Genomic DNA, 17,974 nt, shown 5'->3' with positions numbered 1-17,974 from the left:
CCTCTATGTAAATCCGGGATAGGTTGGAGCTCCATTGTGTGTGCTCTAGCTTCTCTTTGCACTGGTGTGGCCTTTGTGGCTCTGGCTCCATTGCTCCTCGTCTCCTCTTCTAGCTAGTCTATTGTGTCCTCATCATGGCTAGCTCCTCCCACTGTACTTTGATCGGTTTCGACTCAAATATATAGAAGTCTGTGACATGCCAATGTGTCTAATCTAGCTTTGTCTACCGTGTCATCGTCACCTCTTGCTTTCTGATTTGTCTCAGTAGAGTCCCCGTATGCCATTGCATCTTGATCAAATAGAGGCCAATGCAGACCTGATCATGAAGATGGATCAGCTGTGAAAGTGGTCCGAACCCTGTTCATCTTGGAAAAGGCAATGATATCATCCACGAATCTCATAGTAGACGAGGTATGTACACCCTTTGTCTCCACCTCCTCTAGTGTGCATGGCCTACAAATCTGTTGCTTTCTAGGCATGCTTGTACCTCTCCTTGTCTCAATGCTCAGCTGGTGGGACGAGACTCGTAGCTACCAATGGAAATCCTGAGTGCATGTGAGACCTATCTATCCTCCAGGTATTGGGGTTTGATAGTCATGCCATCCTCGGATACTCTCAGGAAGTGTTGATAGAATTGGATTGTGGTGGGGAACTCCTAGTCCCTCCTCCAGTTCGCGACGTATAGAGCTAGAGTAGGTCCAATCGTATGATACAGTTGATCTCATCCCGTGAAATCTGAGAGGGTGGGGCATCCAACTATTTTGAAAAGGCAGGAGTTGATCCATTTGAATGCCTTGTCTAGTAGACCATTTGAATATACGTGCATACCAGGCATGCTAACCTCTCTGTCCACTATCTCCAGGTGGGTAGGGCCAAGTTCGATGAAGATAAAAGATATGTCACATTTTGAAAAATGGCATTGATGTGGAGTGGCATCATGGCAAACTTTGTGTGTTCTGATGAGGGACTAAGGGCTTGCTCCAAATTACTAGTTGGTAGTTTGCTGTCCACTTTATTTTGCTGACATGGCAAACATTCAGCAACGTATTTCATTACATCTCTCCACACACCTTCCTAGAAGAAATGCTGCCTTATCCTCTCATATGTCTTTGTGACCTTCCATAGGGAAAGAATGCATTTCTCTCAACAACAGCTGCCTATATTGTTAGTATGGAACCAAGTAAATTTTGTTTTGGAACCACAAGGATGATTCCTGATGTGAGGGCTCCTGCAAATCTGAAAAGATGGTTGTTGTCTTTGAATTCTGCATGTACTCTTCTTGAAGGCCATGTATCCAATCCTGGTCAATCATACAAACTGCTTACAGTGTGCAAGCCATCCTAGACGAGGCATCTACAACCACATTTTCTATCTCCTTTCTATACGCAATGTCAAAATCATAGGAGTGCCCTACGGCTAACCATCTCTTTTGCTTGGCTGACGGGTTGGGATGAGTAAGCTCTATGATCAATTTTGACTTTTTTAAATCTCATAAAGGTAGTGATATCGCTTTTTGAAGGCATGTAAGATGGCCAACATTTTCTCATCATAAACTTGATAGGTGAGTTCTTTGGCATCAAATTTTCTACTTATAAAAGCTATCACACAAGAGGCCTGTGGGTAACTTGCTGTCCACTTTATTTTGTTGGCAAGGCAAGCATTCAGCCATGTATTGAACCCCATCTCTCCACATGCCTTCCCAGGTAAAGCTCTGCTTGATTCTTTCATATGTTTTAGTGAGACCTGAATATCTAGCCATGGGAGAGGAGTGCATTTCTTGCAAAACCAGCTGGCGGTATTTTGAGTCTGGCACTAAATAAATCCTGTCTTGGCACCACAACAGCCCATTATGCAATTTGAAATCCGGATGACCCTAACTAGAAGGATTCTGCAAATCTGAAAATATGAGAGCAAAGACACATGGAAAACACCATGGATCTTGGAGGTACTAGGTAGCTCCAACTGATATGCTACCTCTCCAACCTTGCGGATGATCCTGTAAGGACCGTAATACCTATGAGCAAGCTTTGTGTTGGTACTACCTTTCAGCGAGGCATTACGGTTCTTATGGAGATGCAAATGCACATAATCTCCCTCTTTGAAAGACAAATATCTCCTACGTTCATCCGCATATTTCTTATGCTTGGCTTGGGCATCCTGCATATTCCTTTTTGCCAACTGCAGAAGGGCATCCATCCTCTCCAAGTCATTTCGTGCTTGCTGATTTTTCACAGCCATGTCACCAATTGAAGAAGGCATTTTGACCTTGCATCCGTACATTGCCTCAAATGGGCTCATGCCAATGGAGAGATGCTTGGTACTGTTGTAGCAAAATTCAGCAAGTGACAACCATTTATCCCAAGACTCCTGAGTATCATGACAAAAATGCCTCAAATATTCCTCCATCCATTTGTTCATCCTTTCCGACTGTCCATTAGTCTCAGGATGGTAAGTAGTGCTAGGTGTGAGTAAAGTACCCACTGCTGTAAATATCTCCTGCCAAAAGTGACCCATAAACTTTGCATCTCTATCACAGACAATTTCCTAAGGGAAACGATGATGCTTAAAGACATGTTCAATGAATTGCCAAGCAACCTACGATGCTGAATACCAGGTCTTCGTGGGTACGAAATGGGCCTGTTTTGTTATTCTATCCACCACAACAAAGATGCTGTCCCATTCCCTCTCTGTAGAAGGCAATCTTGTGATGAAATCCATTGCTATGTGCGTCCATTTTCCCTCTAGATTGGGTAATGGTTGCAAAAGGCCGGCGGATAACTTGCTGTCCACTTTATTTTGTTGGCAAGGCAAGCATTTAGCCATGTATTCAAACCCATCTCTCCACATGCCTTCCTAGGTAAAGCTTTGCTTGATTCTTACATATGTTTTAGTGAGACCTGAATGTCGCGCCATGGGAGAGGAGTGCATTTCTTGCAAAACCAGCTGGTGGTATTCTGAGTCGGGCACTAAATAAATCCTGTCTTGGCACCGCAACAGCCCATTATGCAATTTGAAATCCAGATGACCCTGACTAGAAGTCTTCTGCAAATCTGAAAATATGAGAGCTGCTTTAGAATTCTGCATATACTCTTCGTGAATGCCATGAATCCACTCCTGATATATGGTAGAGATAGTAGACAAATTGCAAGCCCACATCCTGGACAAGGCATCTGCAACCACATTTTTCTTCGCTTTTTTGTACTCAATGTCAAAATCATAGGATTGGACTGCAGCCAACCACCTCTTCTGCTTATATGACAAATTTGGCTGGGTGAGGAAAAATCTGAGTGTCCTATGATCTGTTTTCACCTTAATTTTACTTCCGTACAGATAGTGGTGCCATCTCTTGAAAGCATGCAAGATAGCTAGCATCTCTTGATCATAAACATGGTAATTGAGTTCTTTGGCATCAAACTTCCTGCTTTCAAAGGCTATTACCCCGTGTTCTTGCCTCAGAACAGCCCCCTGCCACTGGCATTTGCCTCCACAATGAAAGGACACGAAAAATCAGGGCATACCAAGATAGGTGCATGAGTGAGAGCACATTTCAGGTCTTCAAAGCCGCGTTGTGCTTCCCTTGAACACCCAAAAGCATCCTTCTTCAAGAGGTCAGTAAGAGGAGCTGCCCTCTCGGCAAATTTTGAATAAAGCACCTGTAGAAGGAAGCAAGACCTAAAAATCCTCTCAATTGGGTGGGATTTTGTGGCTGTCGCCAATCTTTGATGCATTTCACCTTTGCAGGATCCACCTGAATGCCATGTCTACTCACAATATGCCCCAGGTACTCAACCTCCTTTGCCATAAAAGTGCATTTGCTGGCTTTTGCATAAAGCTGATGCATCCTCAAAATTTCTAGCACTTGCTTCACATGCTTAATGTGCTCTTGTCTATCCTTGTTGTAAATGAGGATATCATAAAAGAAAGCCAACACACATATGAAAAGAAGTGGCTGTAATATCTTGTTCATCAATGCCTAGAAGGTGGCCGGTGCATTAGTCAATCCAAAAGGCATCACCTTGAATTCATATAAGCCTCGTTCTGTGCGGAAGGTCATCTTGTGCTCATCTCCTTCTTTCACCCTGATTTGATGGTAACCAGACCTCAAATCTATCTTCGTGAAAAATTGAGCACCCTTGAGTTCATCCAATAGGTCATGTATCTTGGGGATTGGAAACTTGTTCTTGATAGTGGCCTTATTTAGATCCTTGTAATCAATGCACATGCGGTATGATGCATCCTTCTTTTTCGCCAGAAGCACCGGAGAGGCAAAAGGAGAATTGCTATGAGAGATGAAGTTCTTCTCAAGCAATTCCTGCACCTGTATTGCCACTTCCTCCCGCTCAACCTTAGAAAGATGGTATGGGGCTTTGTTTATGGGCTTACTGCTAGGCTCTAGAACAATGGCATGATCCACATCCCTCTTGGGAGGCAATTGGGATGGCATATCAGCAAATACGTCAGTAAACTCCTATAGCAACTGCTGCATATCACAATCCTCAACACGGGGAATGCTACCCCCCTGAGATATTGACACATTCAATGTGTAGAGGGCATTTTCCTTCCTGAGCTCTCTAGCTAACTGCCTTGCTGAAATGACCTGCAATTTAGGAGTGGCAATGCCATGCAATGTTATAGTTCTACCCTTGTGGACAAGCCAGTTGCAGCCCAGGACAGCATCTATTGGGCCCATATCCAATGCCAATGATCAAATGCTGTCCATTCGCCACCTCTACTCTCAGCCCAGGATCAATCTCAGTAGCAATCAGTCCCACCTTCTTTAGGCTTCTTCTCAGCCTCATTTGCATTCCCATATGCACTGCCCGTTGTCATCTTATAATTGCTGGCATACTTGGGCTCAAAGACCTCTGCCAATTGGGTTGCACTCTCAATTGTTTGAGGGCTATGTGCCTTCACATCTATAGCGAGAGAAGGACTTAACCCATGGATGAAACGCAGCAGCTTTTCCTTTTTAGATACGTCCTGCACAAACAAGGAAAGCCTCCAAAAGGGTTGCAAGTACTCTTATAGTGTACCGGTCTGTGATAAGGCATAAAATTGAGCCAAGTATTGATCCAAGACAAGTGGGGATACAAATGTAGTGACCATCATTCTTTGAAACCCCTCCAAGTGGTTGGTCTCTGAGGCGAATCCCTCATGTATCGCCACCATGTGTGGGCATAGTCCTGCATATGCATACCTGCAAAAATGATGCACTCCTTTTCAGACTTGGGGTAGAAGCGGAAATAGTCTTCCAGCTTCGTGAGCCACTCCTCCAACTCATTGGGAGTGCGAGTGTCCCCTTTAAACTTATGCACTGTGAGTTTGCCCTTGATATCCTTGGCTGCATAATTCTTGTGTGTGTAACCTCCAGAAGTGCGGGCATCATGCAAAACCCCCTCAGTGGCACGAGATTGCGGTGCCTTATCGCACCTATTGACAACCGTTCCTACAACTCGTGCTCGTCGTGTCCTGGAATACCTTCACAGCTATGCGCGGTCCGTCCTTGGCCAGGACCCCTTCGTAGACGGTGCTGTAGCCTCCAGTGCCTAGCTTCTTTTGCATCTCTACGTAGGTGAACTGCGGTGGCTGTGTTGCCTTCATTGATGGAGGGCCTTAGTTGCCCATGGAGTCCGTTTGTGGCGATGACCTGATCCTGCTTGCCGCTGCTGCAATGTGGCTCTCGAATTTCCTCAGAGTAGGTTCTCAGCATTCTTTCCAAGCTAGCCATCCTGGCATCCTCAGCAGATGCACTCTGCAGCATATAAGTTCCTTTGGGGACAAGTTCTGTTGTATTTGCAAAGAGCAACCGCGGATCTCCATTAGAACTTGGGACATAGGAATTCATTCGGCTTTCAGGGTTCTTGATTCGCAGCATTCTTGTCTGCCTCCAAACTGGCCTTTACAGGAGTCATGGACATGGAAGGAGCAGAAGAGGCGGGTCTTTGATGGAGCAAGGAGGCACTGAGTCGAGGGCTGCAATGGAGCTCGTTGGCTGGTCATTGCTCATCTCATGGTCTAGGCAGCCTTTGGTGTACGGCTCAAGTGGCGGGAGTTTCTATGCAGGTCATACAGCCTGTTTCTTGCTGCTCTAGCCCCTTCGAAGTTCGAAGTTCACCAGTGAGCCTTTTGAGTGTTTTTCGCAAGTTCCCAAACCTCTTTGGATGAGCTTTCCAAGGTAAGGAGCAAGTGCTCGAGGACTGCTTGGGCAAGCTTCCTGCTAGTTGGGAACAGCCAGGAGCTTGCATTGGGCTGCTGGCATCCCGTGTCCCTTCTTTTCACCGCCCTTCCTCTCCTTCTGTGGGTCTTTGAGGTGACGCGTGATGTGGAGAAACTTCGAAGCTCATTGGGAGCCTTCGCTTTGGAGCTGGCCTTCTCTTGTCATAGTGAAGAGTTGGCTGAGTGCTTGTAGTCGAGGCTAGTTGAGGCTTGTGTGCCTTCTCACAAAATGAAACTCTCTTTCGCTCTCTCCTTTACGAAGAAGAAACAAAACTCTCTCTTTCACACTCTCAAACTCTCTAAGAAGAAGAGAGCGGAAACAGAAATCTCTAATGAATGGAAATGCACGATAGAGATTTCTCTAGGAAGTCTCTCAATCTAAGCTATTCTAGGCTAGCTAACTAGTTCTGATACCATGACAAAGAATGTAAGATCATGCTAAACCTAGTGCAACTAAATGAGCATAAGAACTACGGAGGCTAATAGCATAGAAGAAACTCCATGAAAGAGATGATGAGCAATTATGAATCAATCTATTTCAAATCTATGCTTTTGCAATACGAGAGACAAGCATCTTATAGAGAGAGCCTTTTGAATAGTCAACACTTGTGGGATCCTCTGATCCACATCTCTCCTTGTGGATGTCCTCGATCCACATCCTCACATCATGTAGTCCATATTCTAGGGTGGCTACTTTAATACATTCCTATGCCATACCTTAGCCTCTGGTTCATGTGCTCATGGCACCATATTTCAACACCCTGTTGCGTAGTAGATGCAATGGTCCAGAAGATTGATGCTCATAGGCATGATGGGCATCTGCCATAAAACCCCTACGTGGAGCAGACAAAACATCCTGACTGTTTGAATGGTCCCCTTGCTGGGGTGCGGGCTGCTTAGACTTATCTTGCATAGCAATGGCAGATGTGATCTGTTGACCAATCTGCTGTCCCATCTGGGCAAAGAGCGGTATCCTGCATATCCATGGCTGTGGTAAACTATTGGCTGAACTCCTGTCCTATCTGGTGTAAAGCACCCCGGAGCATAGAAGAAAGGGCATCCAGAAACTACGCCTGCGCTGCCTACGCTTCCTGGGATGCAGGAGAGAGAGGCTGAGTGGAAGGAACCTCCATACCACTAGTGGATGCAACCACTGTGGCAGGCACTTGCTCATATTGAGCAGCCTCATCACTGTCATGCAATATATCATGAGGTGCACGCTTCGGTGGCATGGTGACTGGCCCTGGAGAGATAAGCTCGAATGTAGACAAAGAGAAATGGGTAGCAAATCCGTGCTGTAATGAGCACCTGAGATAGTGTGTGGAAACATGAAAAAGTCGATGGAGAGGCTTGGAAGAAAGGTCGTCGAAGAAGCTTTGAAACGGGGTTTGGAGGGGGGGGGTCCCCTAAGTCACCTAGGACACTTAGGACTCCTTACCTAAAGATTGGTAAGACAGTTAGGACATTGACCTAAGGTAATCTAACTTGACCATTTAACCCTACTTAGCACTAACCTAACCTAGCCCAACTAATTGAACCTAAACCCAACTAAATTAACTAAACCTAACCAAAGTAACCCAATCCACTAACTAGTTAGACCTAACCAAATCTAAACTAACCTAACCAACCAACCAAACCCTCTAACCCACTATAGTCAGCAACCTTAGAGGCTAAGGTTTGCAGGTTGGTGCGGACGGGCGGCGAGAGGTGCAGTCGGGCAGCGCATGGGCGCGGACAGGCGGGGAGGATGGATATTGACGGTGACGGGGGTCGATGGCAGAGATTTGCTAGTCGTGTTATTCTTGTTGGCTGCTCATGGTGAGGCGGCCTACATAAGGAGTTCTTTGTCCTTGTCTTCAACAGGCAGCCCTTCACCTTGCATCTCTAGCAGCCAGCCCTTGTGCAGCCTCTATGGTCTACGTGCTCCCTACAAATGTCACCGTACAACAGCCTCTATGTGCTCCAAATGTCAAGGTATGGCTATGGCTGCTCTCTTCTCCAATTTTCCAGCAACTGTGGCTTCTTTCTTCTAGTTTAGTAACCTTTAGTTGATGGAGATCTTCAACATGGCTTCATGTTCTCTTTTGCGAATTGCTCCTTTGCCTTATTTTCCCTCTTTTGCAAATTTGCAGCTTACAAAAGGGACCAGAAAGGGAATTTGTAGAGGCGTTAAAGCCTTTGGGGAAGGGCCAATACACTTGTCAATGTAAATACTGCCCTCATAAATGGGATGGAGGACCGACCTGCATAAGGGCACATTTTCTTGGGCTTGGGGGCTTAGGGGTTGACAAGTGTACCGCTCCTCCCACAAAATGTGAAAGATACTTGTCGAAGATTGCAAGCAAAGGCAGCTTTGAAAATGGCTACAGCACAGCTTGATGCAGATGTGGCTGATTTGGGGGATGCCTCGGTGCGTGGTACTGCAAGTGGAAATGCATCTACATATAAGCCAAAACAAAGAAACATAAGATGTCAAAGGTAGCCTTGGCCAAGGCATGGGAGTCACAGGCAGTGAAGGGTGCATACATTGTTCTCCGTAGCTTTTTCTTTGCAGAGGACATTCCTCATTGGAAGGTGAGGAGCCCTTATTTTTTGGAGAGTTTGTGCCATTGGCCAAGTTGGGCCTACCTTCAGGCCTCCATCTTGCAACATTTTGCGCACAAAGGAGCTAAATAATAAATCAGTATGCATAGATCAAGAGATGCTACAGCTCCGGAATAAATTGAAAAAATATGGCTGCAGCATAACTTGTGATGGCTGGTTTGACACTCGGTGCCGGCTTATAATCAATATCATGGTCTCATGCATGTTTGGCTCAGCCTTCTTGAAGTCAGTGGACACAAGTGGGTAGTATAAGTCAGGGGAGTACATTTTTGGGATTTTGAAAAGATGCCATTCTTGATGTTGGGGCTAAAAATGTGGTGCAGGTGTGTATGGACAATGCATCTAACTGTGTGCGGGCAAGAGAATTGGTGGAGGAAGGGTGTCCCGATATTTTCTACACTAGATGCATATGCGATTGACTTGACCTCCTGTTTGAGGACATTGGAAAGCTTACATGGGTGAAGCGTGTTGGTACATGCTAACATGATTGTGGCATTTGTTACCCGGAAACACACCGTGTTAGCAATGTATAAAAAAATTCAGCAAGAAGGAATTGGTGAAACTTGCACAAACACGGTTTGCTGGCATGTTTATCGTGTTAGCAAACTTGTTGGATGAGAGGGTATACAATGGATTGCACCTCATGGTTGTTAGTGATGAGTATTGTAGGAAGAAGGTGCCACGGACTGTGAAAGCACAACATGTGTCTTCTATTATATTGGGTGCTTCATTTTGGCAAGATGCAAGATACATTGTGAAGCTTTGTGCACCTGTTTTGAAGATTCTTCGCCTGTCTGATAGGGAAGGGACCGCCATGGGACTTGTATATGAGCTCACTGATTGGATGGTCGAGAAGATATCAACTATTGATGGGATTGACTCCTCAAAGCTGGCTGATGTTAGAGCCTTGTGTGTTGATAAGTGGGATATGATGCACTCTCCATTGCAAGCGGCAGGTTTTGTCCTCCATCCTATTTGGGAGAGGAAAATCCAGATGGTAACAAGGTGGTGCATGATGGGTGGATAGATGTCATAGAGCGGTACACGAAGTATGATGTTGAGAGCCATGGCACCTTATGTGATGAGCTGGATATTTACAAGTCCATGTCAAGCACATTTGCTCGTGTGATTGTGAAGTATGAAAAGAGAATGCACCAAGGGGTGAAATGGTGGGAGACGTTGGGGCTCACACAGGAAATTTGCGGTGGTTAGCTCTTCGAGTGCTCTTGCAAGGCACATGTGCTTCTCCTTGTGAGAGGAATTGGAGCACATTCTCTCTTATCCATACTAAAAGAAAGAATAGGTTGCTTCGAGAGAATACCAAGAAATTAGTATACATCCATACTAATTTGCGTCTCATCTCCAAAATCAAGGAAAGGGGATTTGAGAAGATAGAAGTGATGCTGGAAATGATCAACAAGAAGGATGATAAGAGGATGCTCGCTTTGCAAGCGGATACAAAGGGAGAAGAGATTGCAGCCCCTATTGTTACACTTACAGGAAGGATGGATGTTGCTGCAGCTTCAAGCAGCTCTAGTTTTTTGGAGTCCCATGGCGAGGCAGATGAGGATGATAGTGATGAGGAGGATGAGGATGAGCAAGAGGATGAGGATGAAGATCCAGCTTGAGGCTTGAGCCTCATCAGTTAGTGGCTCTTCATTACAGGCAGTGGCAATCAAAGATACAGGCCAAAAAATTGCCTTGCATCTGTTTGCGTGCACCTAGTGCGGGCAGGCAAAGGCTCAGCTTGCTTGCTGTCCCTAAGGGTATCCAAAAGCCAACGAGGGACTGATTTTTACTGTCTCACGACAGCCCTCTCCTCTTCAATTGCTTGCTTGATAGTGTGGCCATCTGGTAGTGGAAAATCAGGCTGAGCAGGAGCAACGGGAGGAGGATTGGAGCTGCTAGAAGCATGTGGCATGGTGCTCTGTAGTGTCATATGTATCTGCGAAAGGACACATTAGAGGCTTCGACTGAAGGCTGTGTTTTACAGTCAAGGTAAAGGGGCATGCTCAGCAAAAACTGCATCCCTACTGACAATCACCTTGCCTGTGCTAGGCTGAAACAACTTGTAACCTTTGCTTTGTGAGCTATAGCCAATGAAGATGCATTTGACAACCTTATCATCAAGCTTATGCCTCAACTGAGAGGGTACATGCACATACATAAGAGACCCAAACATCCGCATGTGAGAAATGATAGGCTTACGACCTGTACATGCTTCATAGGGAGTCATGGTCTTCAATACCCGAGTCGGTGCTTGGTTGAGCACATAGTTGGCATACATGCTTGCATCCAACCAGAATTTATTGGGCAAAAACTTTCCCTTAAGCATGGACCGTCCTTTTTTTGTTTCTGTTCTATTTTTACGCTCTGCAAGCCCATTCTATTGCAGAGCGTATGGCACTGTGCATTGATGAATAATACCCCAGGCTGCTAAAAAATCAAAAAATTCCCGGCGGGACATGTCCCTTTCCCCCCTGTCAGTGCGGAAGGTCAAGAGTTTCTCCCTACTCTCATTCTTTGCCAAGGCAATCCAATGCTGGAAGTAAGAGAAGACATTTGACTTCAGCTTCATGGGATATATCCAAGTGAACCTGGTGAAGTCATATATAAAAGTAACAAAGTAATAGTACCTCCCAAGTGATGCTGTCCGCATTGGTCTACACATATCACTATGTACAAGATGCAACTTCCTGGATTCACCAAGGGTCCCGTCCTTGGGAACGGAAACCTATGCATTTTGCCCAACAACATACATGTTTTTTAAGTGCCTGCATGGGTGGAAGATCTACGACCATGTCATGTGAATGCATCTTCACCAAATTGTTGTAGTTGAGTTGTCCCAATCTCTCATGCCATAGATGTGTATCAGAATCCACAGATTCAGCCACGGCATTAGCTTCTATAGCAGCCTGTTGTGCATATATGTCAAGATGATATAGCCCTCTATCAAGTGTTCCAGTAAGTACAATATAGTTATCGCACCGTTTATCATAAACGGCATAGCAATAATCATAAAAAAGAACTCTGAAGCCATGTGTGGAGATGGCTGAGATAGAACTCAGTTTCTTTTTTATACCTGGAACATAAAAAATTCCACAAGTGGAATGGTATCAGCTGACAATGTGGTGACAAGAACTTGACCAATCCCTTTCACGGGATATGCTGCCAGAGCTGGCTGCCCATGTATCTGATTGCTGGCTGCAAAAGTCAGACAAAAAATGACAGCAAATGTCTACAAGTGTCAATGCCAAGATGGCTGCTTAAACACTGAGAAAAATGCACAAGCTGTCCCCAAAAATGAAGTGCAAGAAAATGTCTGTCCAATCAAAGGACCCCTTGCAAAGTGAGACTGCAAAAGTGATCGCTCAAACAATGAGAAAATGGACAAGGTGTACTGCAAAATCTGTCTGCAAAGATGATCCTGTCAAAGGTGACCAGCCCAAATCAAAGGGCAAATACCTGCAAATCTGCTCAATTTGAGTACAATCTGCCTACAAATCCTACAAATGGTGGCAAACCAGTAATGCAATTTCCGTGGCATGAGTGCCAAGTGGAGTGCACAGGGGGTAAAAGCCCGAAAATCAATAAGAAAGAATACCCAAATCAAAGGGCAAATGCAAGAAAATCCCAAATCTGGCTGTGCCAAGCAAATATCAGCAAATCTGATAGAAGCCCCAAATTTTGAGAGGGCAAATATGCCAAAAAGAGAGCAAGCCCCAAAATTTGCAGTAATTTTGCAAATGTGACCAAATCTGCAGCAATTTCTTGCCAATGTCACTAAAAAGCCCTAAATTTCAGATCAAAGTAGTCAAATGTGACAAAGTAACCTACAAATCTGAGAATATCTCGCAATCAACCAGCAATCAGGCAGGTTGGAGTCAAGACTGAGCAAATCCCAGCCAAATGGTGCTAGAGCTGGTTGGAGCTGCTGGTGGAAGGCCGAAATTGCAAAAAAAGTCAAAATATGACCCCCCCCAAAAAAAAAAAAAAGACAAAAAAAATGCTCGAAATCACTTGCTGATAGGTCGTACGAATTTTTGGCCGTGTCACGCAACTGTCCGTACAGGTCCATATGGCCGTACGGGACATCTGTACAATTGTACGAACAGGTCGTACGACCCCCCCCCCCCCCCCGGCCCATACCACTGTTGGGTGCGGGAAGGTGGTTTGTATGCGGGCAGCTCAAAATATTCAAAAAACATCAAAATTGGACCTCAAAAAGTAAAAAAAACAGCCGATGGACTATTTTTCCGTTCAAAAAACAGGTTTCTGGTGACGAAATGAGGCACTAAACTGAACTAGAGCAAAATGGTAGGTAGGAGCAATGGCTGAACACGGGGGGAGGTAAGTAAAAGCAAGAGAACCTGCTTTGATACCACTTGGAGTGCAAGGGAGCAAACAGCAAGCTGAAGGAACACGAAGTACTTGCAAATGGATAATGAGAAAGTACAAAGGGGTGGCCTATATGGCCCCGAAGTCAACCATATGGTTGACCAATGAGTCAACCTAAGGGTTGACTGAGTCCTAAGGCTAGCCTACAAGGCCATACAGGGCTAAGTGCTAACATCTATAGACAAGGCAATGAGAGACAAAGCTTGGGCATCTTTGGCATCTCTTCTTCTCTGATCCCAAGTAGGAGCAACAGGTGCAACTAGCCTTACCTGAGCTTGTTGCCTATCGTAGGGATTTCCTCCTTGCTGAGGTGTAATCTCTTGGACGGTCATTGTCACGTGTAACAAAATCCATAGACTCTTTAGTAGCTAGTCCTTGCTATGCGTGATGGAGTTTATGGCTTTCAATCTTATGAGTGACTATCGTGAGATTGAAACTGCACTATGTTGTGTTTTTAGAGGATGAGTTTGGGAATGTTTCTAGATTCATCTAGGTATATGCTTCTGCCGTATTAGTGGACATGCAAATTTCACCTTGTGAAGTTTTCTTCCAAGTTGCAGCCTGCTGGTATTGCGATAATTGTTTCTATCTTAAATGGTGTGTTGCCCTATCATCTAGATTTAGATGCTCGTTTGGGAGAGACTAAAATGAAATCGTTTAGACTTCATAAGCAGTTGTAGCTTGAATGAAGAGTTTTTGGACTACTTTTTGATTAGCCTTCTCCTTTAGCGCTAGCCTTCGTCATGGCTGAGTCTGCCCTTCACCTCCGGAGTGCCGACAGAAACTCAGTACGAAGACTTTGTATTAATGGATGCTCAAGTATGTGTGGGTGTGTGGATGTGTATGTGTGAGAGCATATTTTCTTACTATGGTCTACACCCACTGTTGGGCACTGATGACGTCAGTGGGGATGTCATAGTAGCTAGTCCCTGCTATGTGTGATGGAGTTTATGGTTTTCAATCTTATGAGTGACTATCGTGAGATTGAAACTGCACTATGTTGTGTTTTTAGAGGATGAGTTTGGGAATGTTCCTGGATTCATCCAGGTATATATTTTTTATAAAGGGATAATTGGTGCCATCCAATTTAAGCTCTTGGGCCAAAACTCCAAATACATCTCTCGGATTTTGATTCTCATTTTGAGCTATCTTCAAAGATGAATGCACAAACAGTCCTAAAAAATTTGTGTGTTGGGAATTATACTGCACTAACAAAAATAATTGTTCCACAAACCAATGCTTGGCAAGGCAAATGCACCCTGACTGCAGTAGGTTACAACTGAAAAGAGTGCATTGTTTGAGAAGTCTAAAAATGCCATTGTGCTTCTTTGATTTAGACAGCAAAAGCACCAAATCTGCTCCAAATCAAGCTCGAAAGCCCAAACAAAAACAGGGTCTTTGACATCTGTTTAGGCACCTTCAGAACAACACCTGTGTAGTATCAAAACTGCCCGGGAAAAAACTCCTTGAGCACGAGCAACTCCAAAGGCATCCAGATAACATAAATGGGCAGATACAGCTTACATAGCTAGCAAGGCGTCGACATGCGTGCTGCTGGCTGAGAAATGAGTATGGAGCAGGTTGCGACTGTACTGGCCAATGCTTGCTCTTTCATTGAGCTCTTGTATTGCATGTTAAACCTTTTTCTTGTACTTTGGGAAAAGCGTATTGTGAATGGAGGTGGGATTCGAGGATGCTGCCATATGAGCTCCTTTAGACAGACCCAAATGGTCACTGTGCTATCTTTGAGGCACAATGTCTACATCCACACTGAAGTAGGGAAAGGAAATGGGTAAGGAGGGGAATGGAAATGGGAAAGAAGGGAGGGAAGGAAGGGAGAAGTGATAGAGGAGGGAAGGAGAGGAAAGGGAGGCAGGAAAGAAGAGGGAGGGCTTTGAGGGAAAAGGGCTGCCAAAGGGAAAGGAAAAGAGCTGAAGAGATGGAAAGGAAGGGGAAACAAGAGAACAAGAGAGGGATAGAGGGTCAAACAAAAAGGGAAGGCATGGGCAGATGAGAGACCTACCGGGGGCTGTGCACAGGAAGTGACACAGCACGCCCAAGAATGGGCTGCCGGTGCACATCCACAGGGTGGAGGAGGAGACTGGAATCCATACCGAAGGAAGGAGATGGAGGTGGAAAGGAGGGAAAAGAGTGGAGAGGTAGAAGAAGAGGAGAGGCGGGGAAAGGTGGGTGCACAGCAGCTTGCATGTAGGCTGCTGTTTGGAGCATCCAATAAGGAAAGGTGAGGGTGAGAAAGAGGCAAGAAGAGGGGCTGAGGGACATAGGCAGAAGGGGAACGAGTGGTAAAGCAAAGGCTGACAATGTCTTAGCAACCTCTGACGTCAAACAGGCCTCAAATAATTTAAGTGAGCAAGTTGCGCTCCTAGCAAATTATTTGAAACACAGGCTCTGTCCGTTGTACAGTCTCTAACATTAAATTTCAAAGCTTATTTTTTAAGGAAACTCTGGACTGCTACAGTTTTGTGAAAAATGAACATAGTTGTAAATATTACCTAGGCCTTGAAGCTTTTTTAACAGGATTCAGGTCTCAAAGATTACTAGGCCCGGAAGATTACTAGGCCCATGCCTAGGCCTTGTAGATATTACCTAGGCCTCGAAGATTACTAGGCCCATGCTCTCATGTTCAGCTTAAGAGGGGAATGAATCTTGCATGTGGACTGAGCAATCTATCATACGTAACAAGCCAGCCTTAATATTTGAAGAGAATTTTTTGAACGAGGTGAGGGGAATCCAGGCAAGCAAAGAATCCTCTTTATGTATGAATGACACTACCCGTTATGTTGCCTCTCTTCCATTTTCATACAGTTAAATGCATTGCTGCTTTAAGTTGTTTATATTCATAACAGCTTGGGCTGTTTATACTTACAGTCAAATAAAGTAGTTCTTTTTGGACTCTAATGTAATGTTTCCAGGGAACGGTTCCCACGTACCTTTCAAAACATGGAAAATCGGTTGAAAGAGGTGAGAGATGAAATACACCAACATCTGTATCATATAAAGCAGCTGGAAGATGAGGTTCATGCCTTGGAGTTGGAATACAGTTCATTGCAGTAACAGGTGTCTTCTAATGTAACTCATCCAAAAGCTTACAGTCTGCATTTTTCTGGACTTACACCATGCCCTTGGCTCTTTTGCATTTATATCGTACTAAGCACTATATCTATCCAACGATTCTGGAATCTGGTCAAACCCAAGGGCAGCTGATGGAAAATACAGTGTTGCTTTGCTTATCTGAACTTGATATTTGTTGTCTTCTCTGAGAACTGACTCTCTCTCTCTCTCTCTCTCTCTCTCTCTCTCTCTCTCTCTCGGTTTCTTAATTTCAGTTTTAAATTTAGAACTTGCACCCTTACGAAGGTGTAAGATTTTCTGTAAACATATATACATTATAAAATTTGGTTTCTTTGGCATGCATTGATGTATACTGGTTTTTGCAGCCGCCACCGTGCTCCTGAAGTTTAAAAAGGACTATCTTCGGAATCAGGAACCTTATTGTTAAAGATCTCTCTTTGGAAGTTTTCCTTGTGACGTGTGTGAAGAAGTCGCTGTTATTCTGAAGGGTTATCTCTGAGACAATTGGCAGAAGATTCAGAATGTGAGGAAAAAGGCTCTATGAGAATTATTTACTGCTCTTCATCAAGCTCAACCCATGGCAGACTTGGAATCCAGAGCCAGCTCTGGGGGCATTGTCCGTGACAGAAATATCCCTTGCAATCAATTGAAAATACTGAAGATAAGGGGAAGCATGAAGAGAGTAGAGCAAGACGCTATTTGCCAATGAGAAGAAATTATGGAGCTGGAAAGATAGCCCTGGCAAAGGAAATGCAACTTATAGCTTGTGGGTAGTTACCAAGAGCATGAATGTAATGCATTCGGCTTTCAAATTACTGACCCCATGTTAGGATGTGATTCAAGCCCCTTTTCTAAATCTGAATTCCAATTATTTAGCTGCCAATGTGCCATTCTTTTGGATCTTTCTCCTGGAACACTGTTACATCACACTTTTCGTCCATACTGTCAGATATATGGCATCTCTACTATTGTAAAGCTGTTGTGCTGCCTAGTGGTGATCTTCAGACAAATGTATCCCACCAGGGTTACCTGTTTATTCTTGACGTCTCTCAGCAATTAGAACTATCCCTTATCTGTCAGAGGGTTTTATGCTTTATGGATTCCTGGAGCACCACTCAGCCATAGGGAGAAGCATTCATGAAGCTCCTCCCATAAGGAAGCAGTTCATTCATTACATTCTTTGACAGAGTATAGTTTATTCTTTCTGCAGAGCTCCAGGTGAAGTGTTGATTGAGCTCTAATACCGTCATTCTTTTTATTGCCATTTATTTTTCCCCATTTGTTCTCTTTTGGTTCTCAGCACGTATGAGTCTACAAAATGGAACAAAGATGATTTTATATCCAAGCTCATTTGAGTACCGAAGGAGGATAATATTCAAGTAGCATCTTTTTAAAATTAAATGTGTTATCTATGTTCAAGTACCATCATATTCAAGTAGCATCTTTTTAAAATTAAATGCCTTCAGTGTGTTATCTATGTTCATAATAAATTTTCCCTTTCATCTTACTTCATGGTATCCTTGGTATTGAAGCTCTCATGATCAAAGATCTGTACCATTCAGAATCGATTATCTTAATTAGGATAGACATTTGACAAGATTTTGTTAGCGAACAATTTGACTTTTGGAAAAGTAAAAATAAGGGGTTTAAACTTTACCATAAC

General features: G+C 44.3%; 1 protein-coding gene across 2 annotated transcripts in view; it reads left to right on the top strand.

Annotated features, from left to right (window-relative positions):
- The window catches only part of LOC147880791 (uncharacterized), a 46,603-nt gene extending 28,978 nt beyond the window's left edge, over positions 1-17,625 (top strand). Inside the window, exons 4-5 of one of the 2 annotated variants that reach the window (XM_087371058.1) lie at positions 16,152-16,296; positions 16,677-17,625. In XM_087371058.1, coding sequence (XP_087227184.1) covers positions 16,152-16,293 — 142 coding nt within the window. In that variant the 3' untranslated portion in view covers positions 16,294-16,296; positions 16,677-17,625. Of the gene's footprint in view, positions 1-16,151; positions 16,309-16,676 lie in introns of both variants that reach the window. The other variant, XM_087371059.1, reaches the window with a different exon arrangement.
- The last annotated feature ends 349 nt before the right edge of the window (positions 17,626-17,974 follow it).

The sequence above is a fragment of the Dipteris shenzhenensis genome, chromosome 32, assembly GCF_047967505.1.
Source record: "Dipteris shenzhenensis isolate YYH24624 ecotype China chromosome 32, Dip_SZ_1.0, whole genome shotgun sequence".
NCBI classification, from domain to species: Eukaryota; Viridiplantae; Streptophyta; class Polypodiopsida; order Gleicheniales; family Dipteridaceae; genus Dipteris; species Dipteris shenzhenensis.
Note: the sequence above shows the minus strand (reverse complement) of the source record. Positions and strands in the feature narration are given on the sequence as shown.